Source organism: Telopea speciosissima, chromosome 1 (assembly GCF_018873765.1).
Source record: "Telopea speciosissima isolate NSW1024214 ecotype Mountain lineage chromosome 1, Tspe_v1, whole genome shotgun sequence".
In the NCBI taxonomy this organism is placed as follows: Eukaryota; Viridiplantae; Streptophyta; class Magnoliopsida; order Proteales; family Proteaceae; genus Telopea; species Telopea speciosissima.
This window is the reverse complement of record NC_057916.1, coordinates 50,311,754-50,329,588: the sequence shown is the minus strand read 5'-3', so window position 1 is coordinate 50,329,588 and position 17,835 is coordinate 50,311,754. Positions and strand designations below refer to the sequence as shown.

The 17,835-nt window shown below is 41.5% G+C and overlaps 1 protein-coding gene across 1 annotated transcript; it reads left to right on the top strand.

The window, feature by feature from the left end:
- The first annotated feature begins 10,885 nt into the window (after positions 1–10,885).
- LOC122650808 (22.0 kDa heat shock protein-like) lies at positions 10,886–16,281 on the top strand. The gene is made up of 2 exons (XM_043844189.1): positions 10,886–11,073; positions 16,104–16,281. The coding sequence occupies exons 1-2, from the start codon at positions 10,886–10,888 to the stop codon at positions 16,279–16,281; spliced, it is 366 nt and encodes a 121-aa protein (XP_043700124.1).
- The last annotated feature ends 1,554 nt before the right edge of the window (positions 16,282–17,835 follow it).

The window sequence follows — 17,835 nt, the reverse complement described above, 5'->3', positions numbered from 1 at the left end:
GAAAGGGTTTTTAAGTAATAGAAATGCCGGATGACAGAATTGAAGGAATGTCCTTGATGAGGACTGGTTATTGTGACCACACTTGAGCAAGCCAAGTTGCCTACGTATCCTTTGAAAAGGAATCAGGTCAAACATAGTTCATGTAAACCAAATGGCTACATGAAATATCTTTTAAGTTGGTCCATGTTGACAAGGCCCTTTAGATCTGCTCATCCAAATCAGTGAGATGAACTGCTTTCCCAGCTAAGATTTTCTTCACATAATAAGGTTTGTGCCAATTAGGCTTGAACTTGCCCCTTGGGCCATGAACTGGTGTTCTTTATTCTCGAAGTACCAAATCTCCTTCTTTGATGTTGCATGAGTGAACTCCTTTATTGGATGCCCTTGCCATCCTGAGTTGGTATTTCTTGAGGTGATCCATGGCTTGCATCCTCTTTTTAACAAGTAGGTTAAGCTCATCATGTCTTACTTGCATCCATTCTCCTTCAGATAATTTTCTTTCCATCAATACTCTGAGAGACGGTACCTAGATTTCTACGAGTAATACTACCTCCATCCCATAGATCAAGGAAAAAGGGGTTGCCCCAGTAGAGGTTCGAATTGAGGTTTGATAGGCCCATAGTGCGTACAGGAGCTTTTCTGCCCAATACTTATGGGTATCAACCATTTTTTGCAATGACTTTGACATTCTTGTTAGCTGCTTCCATGGCCCCATTAGTCTATAGTCTATAAGTCATAGACCGATGCCTTTGGATAACAAACTTGGTGCAGAACTTGTCTGCCTTTCCCTAGAAATGTGCCCCTTGATTGGATATGAGGGCATATGGCATTCCATATCTGCATATAAGGCTCTCTTTAATCAACTTTGCTACCTTTGCAGCTGTCAAGGTAGCATAAGACTGTGCCTCCACCCATTTGGTGAAGTAATCTATGGCCACAAGGATGAATTCATGTCCATTGGATGCCTTTGGCGTGACTTTCCCAATTATATCAATGCCCCATGTTGAAAATGGCTAGGGAGCATTTAACTTGGTGAAGTAATCTATAGCCACAAGGATGAATTCATGTCCATTAGATGCCTTTGGCGTGACTTTCCTAATTATATCAATGCCCCATGTTGAAAATGGCCAGGGGCATTTAACAAATGGAGCTCCGTTGGAAGAATGTGAATGATATTAGCAAATATCTGGCATTTATGACATCTCCGCACGAATGATGCATAATCAATTTCCATGGTTGTCCAATAATATCCCATTCTGAGGATTTTCTTGGCGAGCATCCTGGCATTCATGTGTGGCCTGCAAATTCCTTGATGGATTTCTTCCATGATGACTTAGGCCTGTTCCTTGTCCACGCTTAGTAGTTGCATACCATCATAGGACCTTTTGTATAGCAGGTCGCCTTGAAGTACAAACTGCATGGCGTGCTTTCGCAACCTCTTCTATTCACCAGCAGTGGAATTCGAAGGATATTTCCTTTCTCTAATGAAGTCAATGATGGGTGCAAACCATGACCTCCCATCAATTGTCAGAACATTTACTAACTCTTCATGTGCTGCTCCATGCCTCTTATCTACCAAGAATGGGCAGACTTGAGTATCTGGAGTGCATTAACCATTAAAGCCAAAGTAGCTAGGGCGTCAGCGAATCTGTTATTATCCCTCGGCAAATATTCGAAGGTGATTTCATTGAAGCTCTCGATCAAGTTCTCCAGATGTTATTGGTAAGGTTTCAACTTTTCATCCTTTGTCTTCTACTTTCCTTGAGTTTGACAAATCATGATTGTTGAATCCCCATAGACTCTCAGCTTCTTGATCTCCAATGCCATGGCAGCTTTGAGACCGATTGCACATTCTTCATACTCTGCAATGTTGTTGGTGCAAGGGAATTCTAGCCAGAATGTAGATAGCAATTAGAGATCATTTGGGGTTATCAACAGTATTCTTGCCCCATATCCTCTCTGATTGGCTGCACCATCAAAGTACAATTGCCACTAGTCTTCACAGTTTCTTCCTCTAAATACGCCAAAGATTCATCTGGAAAATCTACCCTGGTTGGGTATGTAGCTAGATAGTTCGAGATTGGTCATCCTTTTATGGATTTATGGTTGGCATATGTTATGTCAAATTCTGACAACAACAACAACCATCTGGCCATCCCTCCTGTCAATGCTAGGTTCTCGAAGAGATACTTAATCGGATACATCCTTGAGATGAGCCGGATATGATGTGCAATCATGTAATGTGTCAACCTCTTGTTTGTCCAAACCAAAGCAGTGCACGTCTTTTCCAACGGGGTATAGCGAGTTTCATACTCCAATAGTTTCTTGCTTAAGTAGTAAACCATGTGTTCTTCCCCACTCTTTTGATCTTGTTACGCCATCATGGATCCCATTGATGTTTTGCAGACAAATAAATATAATAGCAGTGGTTCGCCCAATACTGGCGGAACAAGGACGGGTAGATTCATCAGGTATTCTTTTATCCTTATGAACGCCTCTTGGCACTTATCATTCTATTGGCTCTTCTTTCTTTAGGAGCTTGAAGATGGGTTCACATATGGTGGTTAGCTGGGCTATGAATCGACTTATGTACTAAATGCATTCTAAGAAACCTCAGATTTATTTTTCTATTTTTGGTGCTGGCATTTCAGTTATGGCCTTTATCTTGTTGGGATCTACTTCTATTCCTCTCTCATTGATGAGAAATCCTAGGAGTTTCCCTGTTGTTGCTCTGAACACGCACTTCTGAGGGTTCAACCTTAGCTTGTATTCTTTAATTCGTTTGAAGAATTTCCTTAATGCCGTAAAATGCCCTTGTCAAGTGACTGACTTAACAATCATGTCATCCACATACACCTCCACTTCTTTGTGTATCATGTCATGGAGAATGGTCGTTGCCACCCTTTGATATATTGCCCCCAGCATTCTTCAAACCAAAAGGCATTACCTTGTAACAATAAGTTCCCCATGGTGTGGTAAACATGATCTTTTCTCTATCCCTTGGACACATGCTGATTTGATTGTACCCAGAGAATCCATCCATAAATGATAACAAAGAATGTTTTGTCGTGTTGTTGACCAATATATCAATATGCGGCAAGGGAAAGTCATCTTTGGGATTGACTTTGTTGAGGTCTCAAAAATACACGCACATTCTCACCTTCCTATCTTTCTTGGTACGGGGACAATATTGGACAACCACTGAAGATACTGTGTCACTTGTAGAAATCCCGCATTCCACTACTTTATGACATCTTCCCTAATCTTCTCACTCTATTCAGGTCGCATCCTTGTGGGATTTTTCTTGACCGGCCGTGCATCTGGGTAAGTAGGCAGTTGGTGTTGCACAATTTTTGGATCGATGTCGGGCATATCGTTGTAGGACCAAGCAAACACTTCTTGAAATTCCTAATAGGACTGTCATCTGACCAACTTCCTCTTTGCTGAGCGAGCACCAATTTTAACCATTCATGGGCATTGTTCAGTTCCCAAATTTATGGAGCACATATCCTCTCGGACATGTTGGGCTTTTCTTTATTTTAATTGCTTTATTAAATGATGAAGTTCAAGGATATCCTCGTCATCGGAAAAAGAATCCCAAGAGGAATCAGATGGAGAGGAGACATACTCGGAATGGTTGATTTCATTCATGATAAGAGCATGAATACAAACAGACTCGACAGACTGGAAGGTACTACCCTCCTTGATTACAACAGACTCATCGATAGATAGGACTAGCTCGGAGCTGACCACTTCCTGAGACTATCTTACTAAACCTTTTAGAGACATTAATCCAGTTCTGGCTCTTAGATAGGGTGAATTAACAGATAAGGTTTTGGCCCTTCTTCCTCCCCCATAGAGATTACGGCTATTTCAAATAATCCTTTGATGTTCAGTTCTTCTTCAGTAGTTTCCAACTTCTTCTGTTCTACTTCGAGGTCGATCCAATCGATGTCCTCCTGAAAGAAGATTTCAAAACTTGGCTGGAGACTTCCACTGTCATAATCGAACCATGGCTTAATATTTCTGCAGTAAGGGAAGTTGTCACCTTCTTTGACAAAATATTCATCCAAAGTCTTGAAGTACGGAGATGGTTTCTTAGCCTTTTGGCATTCTTGGCTCATGTGCTTAGGATAACTTCTTTTCTTTGGTGCTTTATATCCTAGCCTTCGATGGTTGTTGTAAGTCAAAAAGTCAGGGAATTGTGCAATCCCTTGTTGGTTCCTTCCTAATCCAAGTCCCGAAAAATATCCCATGTTGTTCATCATCTTCAGAATTGTTCCACTCCATACAGATGGGTAATTGGATGGAATGATCTCCTTCATTTCTGAGGCCATTATACTAATTGCCCCAATCTCAAATCCTCCCATCTTGAAATCTGTAGGAGCTTCTCCACCTACTTCGATGCTTGCCAAGGTGTGGACAATCTCTGGATCGCCAAAGATGGTGATCATTTTTCCTTCATAGATGAATTTCATATTTTGATGCAGGCTTGAGGCTATTACTCCTACTGAATGCATCCAAGGCCATCCCAACTGCATGTTGAATGATGCTTGGATGTCAATCACTTGACATTCCACAGTGAACAGAGCAGGTCCAACTCGGATTTCTGTGGTCAGAATGCCCAGTACCTTCCTTCTTATGTTATCATATACTCGGATTGTCTGAGCGGAGGGCTTCATTTGGGTCAGATCCAACACTATACAGCTTATAGGCTTAAGAGGTATTACATTGAGAGCCGACCCATTGTCAATCAAAACTTGAGGGACTCGGCTCCTATTATACTCTATTATAATGTACAGAGCTCGATTATGGTCCTTTCCTCTAAGCAGGAGATCACTTTCTGAGAAAGAGAGAGACTGCATGGCATAGGTAGCTCCTACAATGTGTGAGAGTTCTTCTGGACCCATTTCTATGAATACTTAAACCTTGTTGAGTGCTTTCAGAACTGCTTCTCGATGCAATAGGGAGGCCATCAATAATCCCCAGATAGAGATGTTAGCTTGTACTTTTTTTAACTGGCTCAACACCTGATTTTCTAGCTCGTACTTGACTTGATTGGGAGCAAGCGCATAGGGCTTTTCTACAATCAATCCTTTGTCTTTGAAGTTCTTTCTGCTTCAGATTTTTGAAACCTTGGGCTCTTTCCCTTTTATGATGAGTTCAACTGGGCACAGCTCTTCATCTTTCAAGTCACTTTCAATTATCACTAGGGTTCCCATCATGGGACTCCTCCTTCTTGGGCTAGTGACTTTGCATTCTGCCTTCAAGGCAATAATTGGCTTTTGGGCCTTCTGCAGGATTTTGGACAAGGCTGTTTTGCTTTTCATAGAGGTGCTTGATGAGTAGGTCATAATCCGGCCTTCGCGGTCCTACTGGCATCATCTGTTGGATCATTTTAGGGACCTCGCTGGCTGATTTTTGGAATCTCATTGCTTCAAATAAAGATCCAAAATGTTCTTCCTCTCCTGATGAGCCTTCTTCATCACTGGATGTGACTGGATGAATGTTTTCCGTGGGATCTTTCATTGGTTCCTCGATATAGATGTTATAGAGGTGGAACTTATCGTGTGCTCGTGCCCATTCGTGATACTCCTCACTTCTGCGGTCTGGAGATATTGGAGGACTTCCACACAAATCTTTTGCCAGGGTGACAACATCTTCCAATTCCTTCATGACTCGAGGCACTGGCCATTTTTCATTTATTGGTTGTTGTCTTTGGAGGTCTTCTTGGTATCTTTTGTCTGAAGGCACTACTTTAAAAAGCATTTGATGAATCTTGTCAACCATTCTGAGGATCCCTCTTACTTCGAATGGAAGGGACCAAGCTCTTGGTCCACAAATTTTCTCATACTGGTTGGCAGGAGGTTCTACCTCCAACTCAAATGCTTCACTAGGTAATGCATCGCCGGTGTCTTCATCCATTACTTCTTCATTCATATTTTCATTGGATGCTTCTTCATTACTTGAATCATCTCCTTCTTCTCCACCGCTGTCAACAGGATGAATTCCTTCTGTGGGGTCGAAGTACGAATCTCTGATATTGATGTTACCGATCCAAGTTTTTCATTCTTCTATCATCTGTGGGGGCCCAGAATATGGCCAGTTGTTTGAGTACAACATGGGATCTTGAGGAGGATTCCCAAAGAAATCTTTTGCCAGAGCGAGATTTAACCAAGTCATATTCTTTAACTCATATAATGTTCTCTGGAGAAAGTCTTCTTCCGTTGGTAACTCTATCTTGCGCATTGTGCCGCGAAGTGTTCGCACACCATGTTTAGGAAGTGGGAAGTAGCCTTATGCAGGATGTCATGAGTTGTGGACATTAGGTCAAGGATGTCTTGCACTTGACAAAAGATGCTCATATTCCATTTATCAAAGTCTTCCCCTTTGACGCACCACACCCTTCTTCGATTTACTAGATACCCTACTTCTTCATCACCACTTCCTTTGTCTTCTTGAGGGATAGCGTGAATGAAGTTTGTTAGGTCTACATCATCATCATCAACTCTGATGCTATTTATCCACTGTAGGATTTCAACAGAGAACTCATCTTTAGATTGTGGCCCAAAGCCTTCTTCTTCACTATCGTTGGTCCCTCCTCTCATTTGGATAAGGAAAATGTCTCCAGATAGAATTTCACCAATGGCTAGTACAGATATAGCTTGGATCAGACTTGGTATGACCTCTTCAATTGTTCTCATGCTATCTTCAGATGACCCCTCCTCAATGGATTGAATGTGAACTATGAAATCTTGTTCATCTTCTGAATTCTCCACATATGCCATGTGACTGATCTCATAGTCGGTGTACCCGAATGCTCTCAATTGCACATTGGGTCCGAGGCCATCAAGTCCATTCTTTAGAAACTCTAGCTTCATCATCTGATGGTCTAAGGCTAGGCCGTTCCCTCAGTCACAACGCTGTCCACCTCCTCTGCACTTTCCGTTACAGTTTGTCCTTGTACAGTAAACACATACCATCATTCTCTTCGCTCTCCTTTTCCGAGTGTGCATGCTCCGGTCATGAAATGGCATTGGCTGACTTTTGATCATCTCTTCTTTGTATATTTCCTTCAGGAAATTATTGATATTGGTCCCTGCTTCTACAGGGAGATCCATCTACCACATGTGGTGAACTTTGTCCCTCCATTCTATTCTTAATTCTTTCAAAGGTGCTTTTATAGGCCGGATTAGAGTGGCAGGGTCCAAACCCATTGTCCCTTCTTCTAAAGCATTCACAGATCCCATAGACAATCTTGGGGAGTCAAGTTCATCTTCATCAAGCGAACCATTCAAGGTGCCAAAGCATTCACAAATCCCATATATCTCCACTTGCTCTTCCTCTATTGGAGGGGTGTCCTTCCTTTTGGCTTCTTTACGGAACCTCTTGACGAAGTCAGAGAACCCCTCACTTGGTTCTTACTTTAGTACCTCCAACTCTTTTCTTTTCTTTTTACTATTCATAATTTGGGCTGCTAGGATAGCCCTATAGATTCGAGCATCCATCAGCTTTCGCTCTTGCTTCACAAGTTGGATCAGGACTGTCGGGTCCTTAAAGGGAACATCCTTTTGTAACATGTTAAATCCATGATCTGGCAAAGGATTGGTAGTCACATTAGGTTGTTGATCTGTCTTCAATTCAATTTTCCGCGCATCTATCAAGTCTTGGATTGCATGCTTGAGGTGTATGAATCTATCTGTCTAATGACCCTTCTGATTGTGGTAATAACAGTGCCACTTTAACTTATATCCAGGAGGTGGATTGGCCATGTCCACGGGCCGCGGTGGTAAAACATCCAACATCCCTTCCCTCTTGAGTTTGAAGAAAAGGCGAGTGGGTGTCATACTATTGAAAGTGAACTATCTGGGAGGAGTTGACTGTTCAGCCTGGATCATCAAAGGAGGAGCAACTATTGGTGATATTTGCTTCTTGGTGTGCTGAATGGTAGTAATTGCATTCACTTCGGGGCCTTTCCTTCTTCCTCCTCTGCTGTTCTTGCCAGAACATGATCTAGAAACCTCTTTGGTTGAAGTTTGGGATTGTTTTCCTTTGAAGAGGTTATCCTCAATGCGCTTCCCAATGGCTATGAGTGCTTCGAAGGTCTTGATGTGCTGACAATAGAAGCGATCATGGTACTGTCCATGTAGGTTTTTCAAAATGATTTTAAGCTGCTCTGATTCATTCAGGCGGTTCCACATCTTGGACGCCTTTACACAGAATGTCATGATGAAGTTAGAAAATCCCTCATCGACTCCTTCCCTCAGGGTTTCTAACTCACGTCGAGTGATGTCCACTTTAGTGTTGTAAGAGTACTGTTTGGTGAATGCCTTCATAATTGCCGACCAAGTTTGAGTCTGAGTTTGGTCCAATTGGGTTAGCCACCTCAAAGTTGATCCTGCTAAAGAGTAAAGGAATGCTTGTCCCATTTGATTTTCTATGAGATTCCATGACTTGGCTACTATAATAAAAATCTTCAAGTGAACTTGGGGATCTCTTGTCCCATCGAACATGTTGAGCTTCCATTTGAAATCTTTGAGTATTCTTTCTCTAACGAAGCAGACCATGTCTTCTTCTGGTTTCTCAACAACCTTTCCTTTCATTGCCACTTCAAGCTTCTCAACTTTCTTCCTCAGCTGCTTCTCCCTTTTCGTTTTTGGTGGGTTCTGGTTAGCATTCATAGCTATATCCTCTTCTTCTATTATGATCCTAGGGTGTGCCCCAGACATTGTTGGGGTCACCCTTGGCTCTTCAGGGGTTGGTGCATTATCTGCTTGAGATTGACCTTGCATTGACTGGACCAACTACGTAACTAGTTGTTTCATCTCTGTCATGTCCCTCCACATGCTAACCATTTCCTGACTCAGTGCTTCTTCTGAAGAATTGGCCTCTGGCAGATCCATGATGCTCGTAACAGGGGGTGACCTTGTTAGACTTTGTGTTGGGGGACTAGAAGTCAGGGGAGGTGAACCAGAATTTTCAACAAGCTTAAAAGGTGAGAACTAGTGGAGAATGGCCTGGTTCAATTGACCACCACAATGGTTCCACACGGGTAACGAGAATTTTCTTTGTCATAGAATTATGCCTTGCAAAGGTAAAAGGGGACAATTTTAGGACTCAAATGATTAATTTTTATCTTGTTTTAATATTTTATATTTTTTTGGTTTACAAACAAATATATACATGCATATATACATACAAACAAAGTGACAATTTGCTTTCACTCCCCTGCTTCTATTTTACTCAGGTAGTCGATGGTAAGGTTTACATCTACTTTCAAGACTGCTCGGGAATAACCCTTGTGATCTTATGATATGAAACAAGCTTGTCATAGATCCTTCGTTGTTTAATAGTTCTCGGAGATCAAATTTGAATTATCACAAGGAGGTCTAATTGAGGACTTCTCATTGACTAACCTTTTCCTAATACAAAGCACCTCTCATCAAAATTTTATCATTGTCGCATTATTTAGATAGTGTATCCTTTTTCAAGGGACAACCAAGGCTACATTTTTTGATACACTGATCTAAATGGATATGCGATGTGCATCGAGGGACATTCGAGGGACAGTCGAGGGATAGATAGAATTCTTCCCCTGATCGGTATTCTGCATTAAGAGAAAGTATATTGATGGGATTTTCACTTTCGACCTCAAGAAGCTACGAGGTTTGTTTGTGGCGTATCCTAGACGTATATGGTCTAATTTCCGACATGATGCATGCAATAGGTAGGCTAATAGGACAGAACAAGATCACCCTTGGCAGGGACCGATATACCTATCACTCGTGATAGTGAATTACGGATACGTGGTTCTTTTGATATACCTGGAGAATAGATCACGCAATCTCAGAATAATCTAACTAGTGCCCTTTTTGAGTAGCGGAGTACCCCATGGCATACTAGTGAATACCCTCTTCGGTAATTCTAGACCCGTACAGTAAATATCAAGGGTTGTGGCTTTGACTGTGAATTACCAATGACTACACATAGGGTTCAATGACTAACCATGAGGTTGTGTGTTCCCATGAAGTGTTGTGTGTGTATGATAGTGGTGCAGGAAGTGAGTATCATCCGATCTCAAAGTAACTTAGTATGATGTATCCCACCTCCCTGAGGGTAGAGGCACAACAGGGAGTACCCTCGTCGTTTGATTTCACTTTGAACACGATGCATGATGCAGTTAGTATAACAAAAGGGGTTATTCAAACATATTTCAATCAACTAATGCAGAAGGGAGAAAATTCTTGCGTTCAACAGTAGCATCTAGTATTAAAAGCTTGACCCTAAATCCCCAGCGAAGTCACCATTGTGAGGATTCGTTCCCTTCTCGCTGGCACTTGACAGCGCACCGAGGGGTTTTGATATTGCTCCTCTGTTTGGAGGGAGAGAAGGAATGCATCTTCTCAGAAGTATGGTTTAATTTATCAAGGGATGGGGGTCATACAATAAAATGAAATGGAGTCACCACCTAGGGTTAGGGCCTAGGACCCATTGGTGTAGCCCTAGAAGGGTTACGAGACTTTGGTTAGTCTAGTCAGACATTCAGAGTAAGTAGAAAGGTGTTAGGCACCCACCTCGTTCGAATAAGCTGGTCTTTCTATTAGATGTTTGTTTTCGAAAATTCTCCCTTTATGAATGTCCTATTCCCACTTGTATGGCTAAATAATGATGCACAAACTATTTAATTAAATTAAAGTATGTTACATTAACTACTATACACTACACGAGAGCACTCGAAAGGACTACATCGTACTGGAATTAAAAAGTTGACGGAATGAATGTATACCTGTACGCTTTAAATAAATGCAATTATGCAAAACAAACGTCATCCCCCAGCTCAGGTGGAGGTAAAAGACTGGCTTTGTCCCTTTTTTTGGATAGTGTAATGGCTTGCGAGTGTCGAATCTTACGATCTTGGACAGAACAACGGTGTTCCAAGGCTTTGGAAACTAGGGGCTCAAAGGCTGGACAGAGTGCCTATGCCATGGGAGGTTTCCCAGATTTGGACAAGAAAGGGCCGAGGAGGCCAGATTCGGATAGCCCAGACTTCAGACAGAGGGATGAAGCTCGAAGGCTCGAAATTGGACTAGGAAGGAGCCCCGAAACAAGGAAACAAGAAAAAATTGGAAAACTGGAGCTCTAGGGGTGCCCCCTCTCCCACAAACTTCAATCCTTCAAATGAGGGGGGTGACCTACTTTGTATAGGTAAATTTTGGGTTTGGCAGTGCCACAGAAAATGTGCAGGGCCGCATGGTGAGGCCGCGGCAGAGTAAAAATGAAAAAAAAAAAATCGGATTTTGGGCTACGCAATGGTACTGCACTGAGGGGTTGCGACCGTGATGCTACCTCATAGGGGTTGCGCGGTAGTCCGAAGCTGTCTGGGGGATCGTGCGCATGATTGTATGCCTTACAGGACGAGTGAGGATGTTTTTTGATGCAGTGTTGGTTTTCAGGGACATTGCCAGTCTTCTGCCTCCGATCTTCGTCATCACTGGGGGTGGCAAAATTCAGCATCCCATGTCGATAGATTGATTTTAGCAAGTGGGTCAAGAAGACCTTCTCTAGCTAACCGTTCCATCCTATCTCGACCTATATGTCCTAGTCTAGCATGCCATACAATTGATTTTGAATAAACATCAGTAGTAATTATAAAAGATGAAGAAGTAACCACATGAGTTATTAAGTCTAATTTAATAAATCATTCTCAAATTTGCCATGTCCAAAAGGACTACCATCCAAAAGTATCACAAAAGTGTCACCATCAAAAACAAATGAATAACCTAAAGTCAAAAGTATAGTAACAGAAAGAAGATTATGTTGGATTTTCGATGCGTATATCATGAAGAAGCAAGATGCGCCTGGTGCGCAAGGTGAGCTGATAGGTATCAACTCCTTGAATCTGCTTCACTCGTGCCATTTCCCATGTAGAGGTTCTGGGCACCATCTGGAATCTTTCTATAATCTACAAACCCCCCTTAATCATGCGCTATGTGTCTTATTGCTCTTGTATTATCCACAATCTACTCAGATTGGGTTTGGGCAACCAAAACATGTGTACAAACCGAAGTACAGGGAGAGGGATAGAAATGGTACCTTCTTCGCTTTAGTGCAATCATGAGCGAAGTGCCCCATCTTATGGCAGCTATAGTACTTGACCTTTATAATATCTCTTTTTTCACCTCGCTTACCATGTTTGCGCTTGGCAGATTTGCCTCCACTTGGTGTAGCGTTCTTAGCCTGTCCCTGATTTCCTATGTTCCTTTATCTCTTATGCCCCGACCCAGAAGTCTGGCGCTGCCTCTCTTGGGCGACAAGGGCTTATGTTTGGGTCGTCTCTAGGCGCTCCGGCTCTAGTTCCACATAAGCGACAATGTCATTGAAAGTTATAACACTGTCATTATGTGTGAGAACTATTTTTATTTTGGCCCAGAATCAGGTAACGTCTTAATGACGGCTTGAACTTGCTGCTCATCAATAAGGTGCACCCCAGCATCATTTAACTTTCGTATCATGTCTTTCACCACTCTAAGGTATTCAACCATGTTTTGCTTGGGGTCCTTACAGTACATATCTCAAACTTCAAGGTCATGGACCGCAACCTTGTAGTTGATAAATTGCCACATTCTAACTTAACTAGATCCCACATGGACTTGGCAGATTCATACTTTTTATGCTGGCCGATGAGATCATCATGCATCGAGCTTAACAAATAAAGCGAGCACTACGGTCTCTCTTAAACCAAGCCTTATAAGCTTTTTTCTTGACGCTGATAGGCAGTAGTACCCTCATCGGGTTTAGCCATCTCAGAGGTCAGGTGTTTAAGGTAATCTTGCTCATTAAGTAAGTACTTAATCTTACGATGCAACATGTCATAGTTGGTTCCATCCAATTTGTTGCCTTGGTTAAGGTCAGCAACAATATTTTTGGTGGCCATCACTACAATGTGCAAGGGAGGACATTTAGTATACATTCACAAAAACAATTTTGTTCAAGAAACCCTAATTAAAATTAATGGTTCCCTCTTCCACACAATGAGACTAAAAATTTCGCTAGGCTCATAATCAAATATCACAATGTGTGAGTTTGAGAACGTATAATTTTAATTGATTTTAAACAAAATATTAGAGGAAAGGGCATCTCCACACCACTATTTAATGCGTAATACATCGGGTGCATAAGGGACTCACACAAGATATCCAGATTGGTAGTTGAAGTGATATGCTGAGTCGATACAAAGTCATAATACGCAGTGTAGTAGCCTCCCTCTACATGGGTTCTTAAAAATAAAATATTAAAAAAAATAATAAAATCAGTTTTTTACATTCAAGAATCCTACTACATCATTACTAGGGAGCACCGCACTTTGTATCATGTCCAGGTAACAACTCTATCACACATACATTAAAAAAAAAACATATCCTTATAAGTACCAATATTCCATCCCATAAAATATAAAAAAAAATATAGGTTGCATGGGATGGGGTTTGACCTCTTACCCATATGGTAGGGGTGTCAACCGATCGGGCTCGATCGGGTTCAGTAGAGCCTAGCCAGGCCTCACGGTGCTTAAAGCCTGCACTGTGACCGCCCGTTTAAGTCTTCGGGTTGGGCCTGGTTGGGCTAGGTCGGGCTAGGTCGGGTTTTGGGCTACAATCGGGCTAATGTAATCGGCTCTTAAATTGGGATTTAGCCGGGCTGTGGGCATGTTTAACTCTAACCAGGCCTTAACCGGGCTCTAAACTGTGCAGCCACAGATTCAATGAATATTAAAAAATAAAAACTTGTCACTTTACAAGAAGCATTAAACTTGCAACTTGCACATGAAACCCAAACTTTCATGGGTACTTGTTTGGGATTAGAGACTTGTAACTCTAAGGGATGTGGGTGACTGATGGTGGATTGAAGGGGGAGAATTTGAATTTAGATTTCCCATCTCTCACCCTCTCTATGAAGACTTTGAAGTGAAGAAACTCAAACACCCCAAATGGGTATTGTAGAGTGTAACCATGAAAGCTTGAATTATTGAACAATGCTTATGGTTTATTGTTGACTTCTCATTTTTTTCCAAGTCAACTATAGTGGTAATACACCTGACGATCATCAGAACCGCTTATTCCTGTGTTTGAGAGAGAGTGAGAGAGTTGGGGCAACAAATTGGGCTTTGGATTTGAGAAGAGACTGAGGGGTGAGAACGTTGATGAAGCACAAGATTATGCCACATTTATAATCTAGTAGTGCATGTCAAGGAATTTTCCTAATAACCAATAGAAATATGCCACATAGAATAAAGTTAACAAGTAGAGAAAGGGCTAAACAGCGTCTGAAAGGAACAGAAAAGGGTCAAGTTAGGTCGGGCTAGGTCGGGCTATCATTCGGTATATCCGGTCGGGCGCCCGATGCGCTAAAACCCCACACCAAGACCGCCCACTTACTAAACGTGTCGGGCTTAAGCCCGACATGTTAAATAAACGGGCCGGGCCGGGCTTTATCCAGGCGGGCTCTGTCGGTTCTACTGGGTTGGGCTTGGAATTGACACCCCTACCACATGGTAGAGCCAAAAAAGGTAAATACCATCACGGGAGGGTAAATTGCCAATTTAAATTTACAAACACATAAAAGCAAAAATAAAACACTTAAGGGCAATTAAAACAAAAAATTTAAGATAAATTGGGCCAACATATAATCTAATTTGGCCCAAATAAGGAAATAAAAAAATATGGGTGAAGTGAACGAATCCCTTCACCCAAGGTATCCCTTCACCCATCTTCTTCTCAAAACCCTAAAATAATTAACAATTAAAATTATTAATTCCCCTTTATTTTTTGTAGTTACGCATCAGCCCATACAAGATGCATGGCACTACCACAAACAATAGCCCTTAGCTTCTGACAACCCAAATACCAGGCCTGCCCTTCTGTTCGTTAACCACGCACGCACCCAGGTGGGTGTTGGTGCTAATGCATCCCAAACAAAAGAGTTTGTAGATCGATATCAATTGAGGAAATCCTTTTTTAAAATCAAAACAATTCACAAGTGTAATTACTAACCAAAACAACTATGATCAATCAAAAAGTTTAATGATTACTAATCAAAACAACTATAATGAATTCAAAGGAAGTGTAATGATTACTAGTTTTTTTTTCTTAAAATCAATCTGCAGAAGTTTAACACACAGACATGTGAGGAAAAAAATAGGTGCAGGTAGCAAGCGCTGGCAATTGCGCGAGTACAGCAACGAAGCGCAGACATACAGGGAAAAAAGTAAGGGCCGCTAGGTTGGCAGAGACTGTGCGCGCAAGACCCAACATGTGAGGCAGCGATCCTGGCAGCTAGTTACGATGCACGTGCGATGTTATGGTAGTGTGCACCACCATTGGTTGCAGATCTCAAGAAACATCAACAAGAAAAAAAAAATTCTCATTTCAAATCAAAAGCGAAGCATAAACCAATAGCACTGATATCATTGTTAGATCACATAATCCAATATCCGAATAAACTCGGATTTGGATCATACCTGAATATGTACGAAAACGCAGCGGAAGAAGGATCAAAGGCCAAGTTTATGGTTACGAGCACACGAACAAATCTCCATGATCATGATAGGCTTCTCCATAGAGAACTCCACACCACAAGTCCCTCGGAAGAGTTGGAATCCCATAGAGAATACAAACACTTGGAGAGCAAAGAGAAATTGAAAATTGGTTGAATAATATCCTAGTCTTAGGGTTAGAGAGGTTATCTATTTATAACCTAAAACCCTAAAACTCCTTTTCCCTTGTAGACTCCCTCTAGGAATCGTCCAAGAGAAAGAGGGGGAGAGAGAGTCAGCCACTTAAGTGACTGGCTCTCTCCCATGCTTCTAGGTTAGACCGGCCTACCCCACGTGGGCAGCCTAGATCGGGCCTCAGGCGCATATTCGATTAACAGTTTAAAGCTATTGTTAGAAGAACTTTGGAGCCTGGAACTCTAATTTTTTTTTTTTTTTTTTTTTTTTTTTTTTTTTGTGTTCTATTCACGATTTGAGTTTTAATCATAGTTATGCACTCACAAATTTTGGAAAATGGAAAAATGATGACTTTATGTATGCTTTGAATCACTTATAGGTATGCTCAAGGGTTTCAGGCCAATCTCCCAAGACTAAAGAAGGAAGAGGTGAAGGTGGAGGTTGAGGATGGAAAGTTTCTTCAGATCAGCGGTGAGAGGAGCAGAGAGCATGAAGAGAAGACAAACAAGTGGCACCGTTGGAAACGGCAAGTTCGTGAGGCGGTTCAGGTTGCCTGAGAATGCCAAGATGTCCGTTGAAGTGTTCGAATGAAGGAAGAAGAAGAGAACTTCAAGAAGTTCTCTTTTTCATTTTCTCTTGTTATTATTAGGGGATATTATTGGAATATCACAAACATAAGGGCATTTTGGGGTTTAATTGAATATATTTAAGGTGATGTCATCACTTAAGAACGATTTTTTACGGAATGGGTACGGCTAATAGAATCTTTTGATTTCAGGGGAGAGGAAAGTTATTACTCAATACCCAGGGGTAGGGCTTGTCATTCAGACTTATTCGAGGGGAGGGGGAGTAATTTACCCTAATAATAATGATAATAATATGTATCATGATTTTAAACAAAAAGCTCCAAATGTATAGTATATCATCTTAGGGCTAAAAAGGAACACATGTATATATATATACATATATGGTTGCTTTAGAGAGGCCGATCTTATAAGCTTATAAGGGTGGTTCACGAAATTTGTTACCTATGTGGTGGGATGATGTGGTACTCTAGAATTGGATCCGCTAACATATATTTCAGAATAGTGAACTGACATGTGAATCGTGATAAAAAAAAAAAGAGGAAAATTTCACGGACACCCCTTATAAGTATATCAATATCACGAACACCTCAAAATTGTCAAAATATCAAAAACACCCTCTACTTTATGACTTTATTTCAACTTAGTCCACTCCGTTAGGTCTCTGCAGTTAAGTGACTGCTAATTTTTTTTAAATGACAAAATTACCCTTACCACAGTGTGAACTCCCCATAATACCCTTAAGATAAAATCCCCTATTTTATCTTCATCGTCTTCGTTGGGTGGAAGGAAGAAGGCGTTGAAGAGGTCCAAGCACCGACCTCTTAGACCCCATCTTTAAATCCTATCTCCAAATCACCGGTTGTTCATCCCCCTCTCCAAGTTCCAAACTTTCCTCACCTCATCACGCTTTGTCTACTGTCCTGCCCCTCACTAGCTTCCACCTTGATCATTTCCCTGTAAGTGCGGCCAATGCCCTTGATTTGTCCAACGGGAATTGCCCTCAATGCAGGGTTCTGTTACTGAGGGAAATTTTGATCATTGTTTTTTTACCTTTATTTGTAACTTCATAATTCTCTCCCAATCATGTTCTATTTAGCCTGAAATGTTACCCATAATCTTTGTTTACCTCTCTTCATGGTCCCTACCGATGAACCTTTTGTTTCAACTCTGATTTCATACCCATCTAATTTTCTTGCCCTGTTCTGGCCACAAGGTATCTTCAGTCCAAGCGCACCCTACTAGAATGCTTTGTTTTCTTTAATAGTTTTGCCATTAATCCATTCCACCAGAGCCTCCACTCTACTCTAGTGAACCATTCAACTACAAAATGTTCCTGCTGTGCTTAACGTCAGGGGGAAAAGAAGAAGTGGGAAGAAGATGGAATGAGAGGTTATGTCACACCCCAAATCACCCCCTGTGAGGATTAGGTAGGTGACCCAAATTGAACAGTAGCAATCCGCCAAACCCCAAGGATCTTGAAGTTGTTAATCCATTCACGAACACACACACATCCACAATAATGCA

What these genes read in the sequence shown, in the direction of transcription:
- LOC122650808 (XM_043844189.1), top strand. Translation starts at nt 10,886, where the DNA reads ATGGCTTGCGAGTGTCGAATCTTACGATCTTGGACAGAACAACGGTGT. An exon ending in CAGAGGGATGAAGCTCGAAG is followed by an intron (nt 11,074 to 16,103) that starts GCTCGAAATTGG and finishes AATCACTTATAG; the next exon opens with GTATGCTCAAGGGTTTCAGG.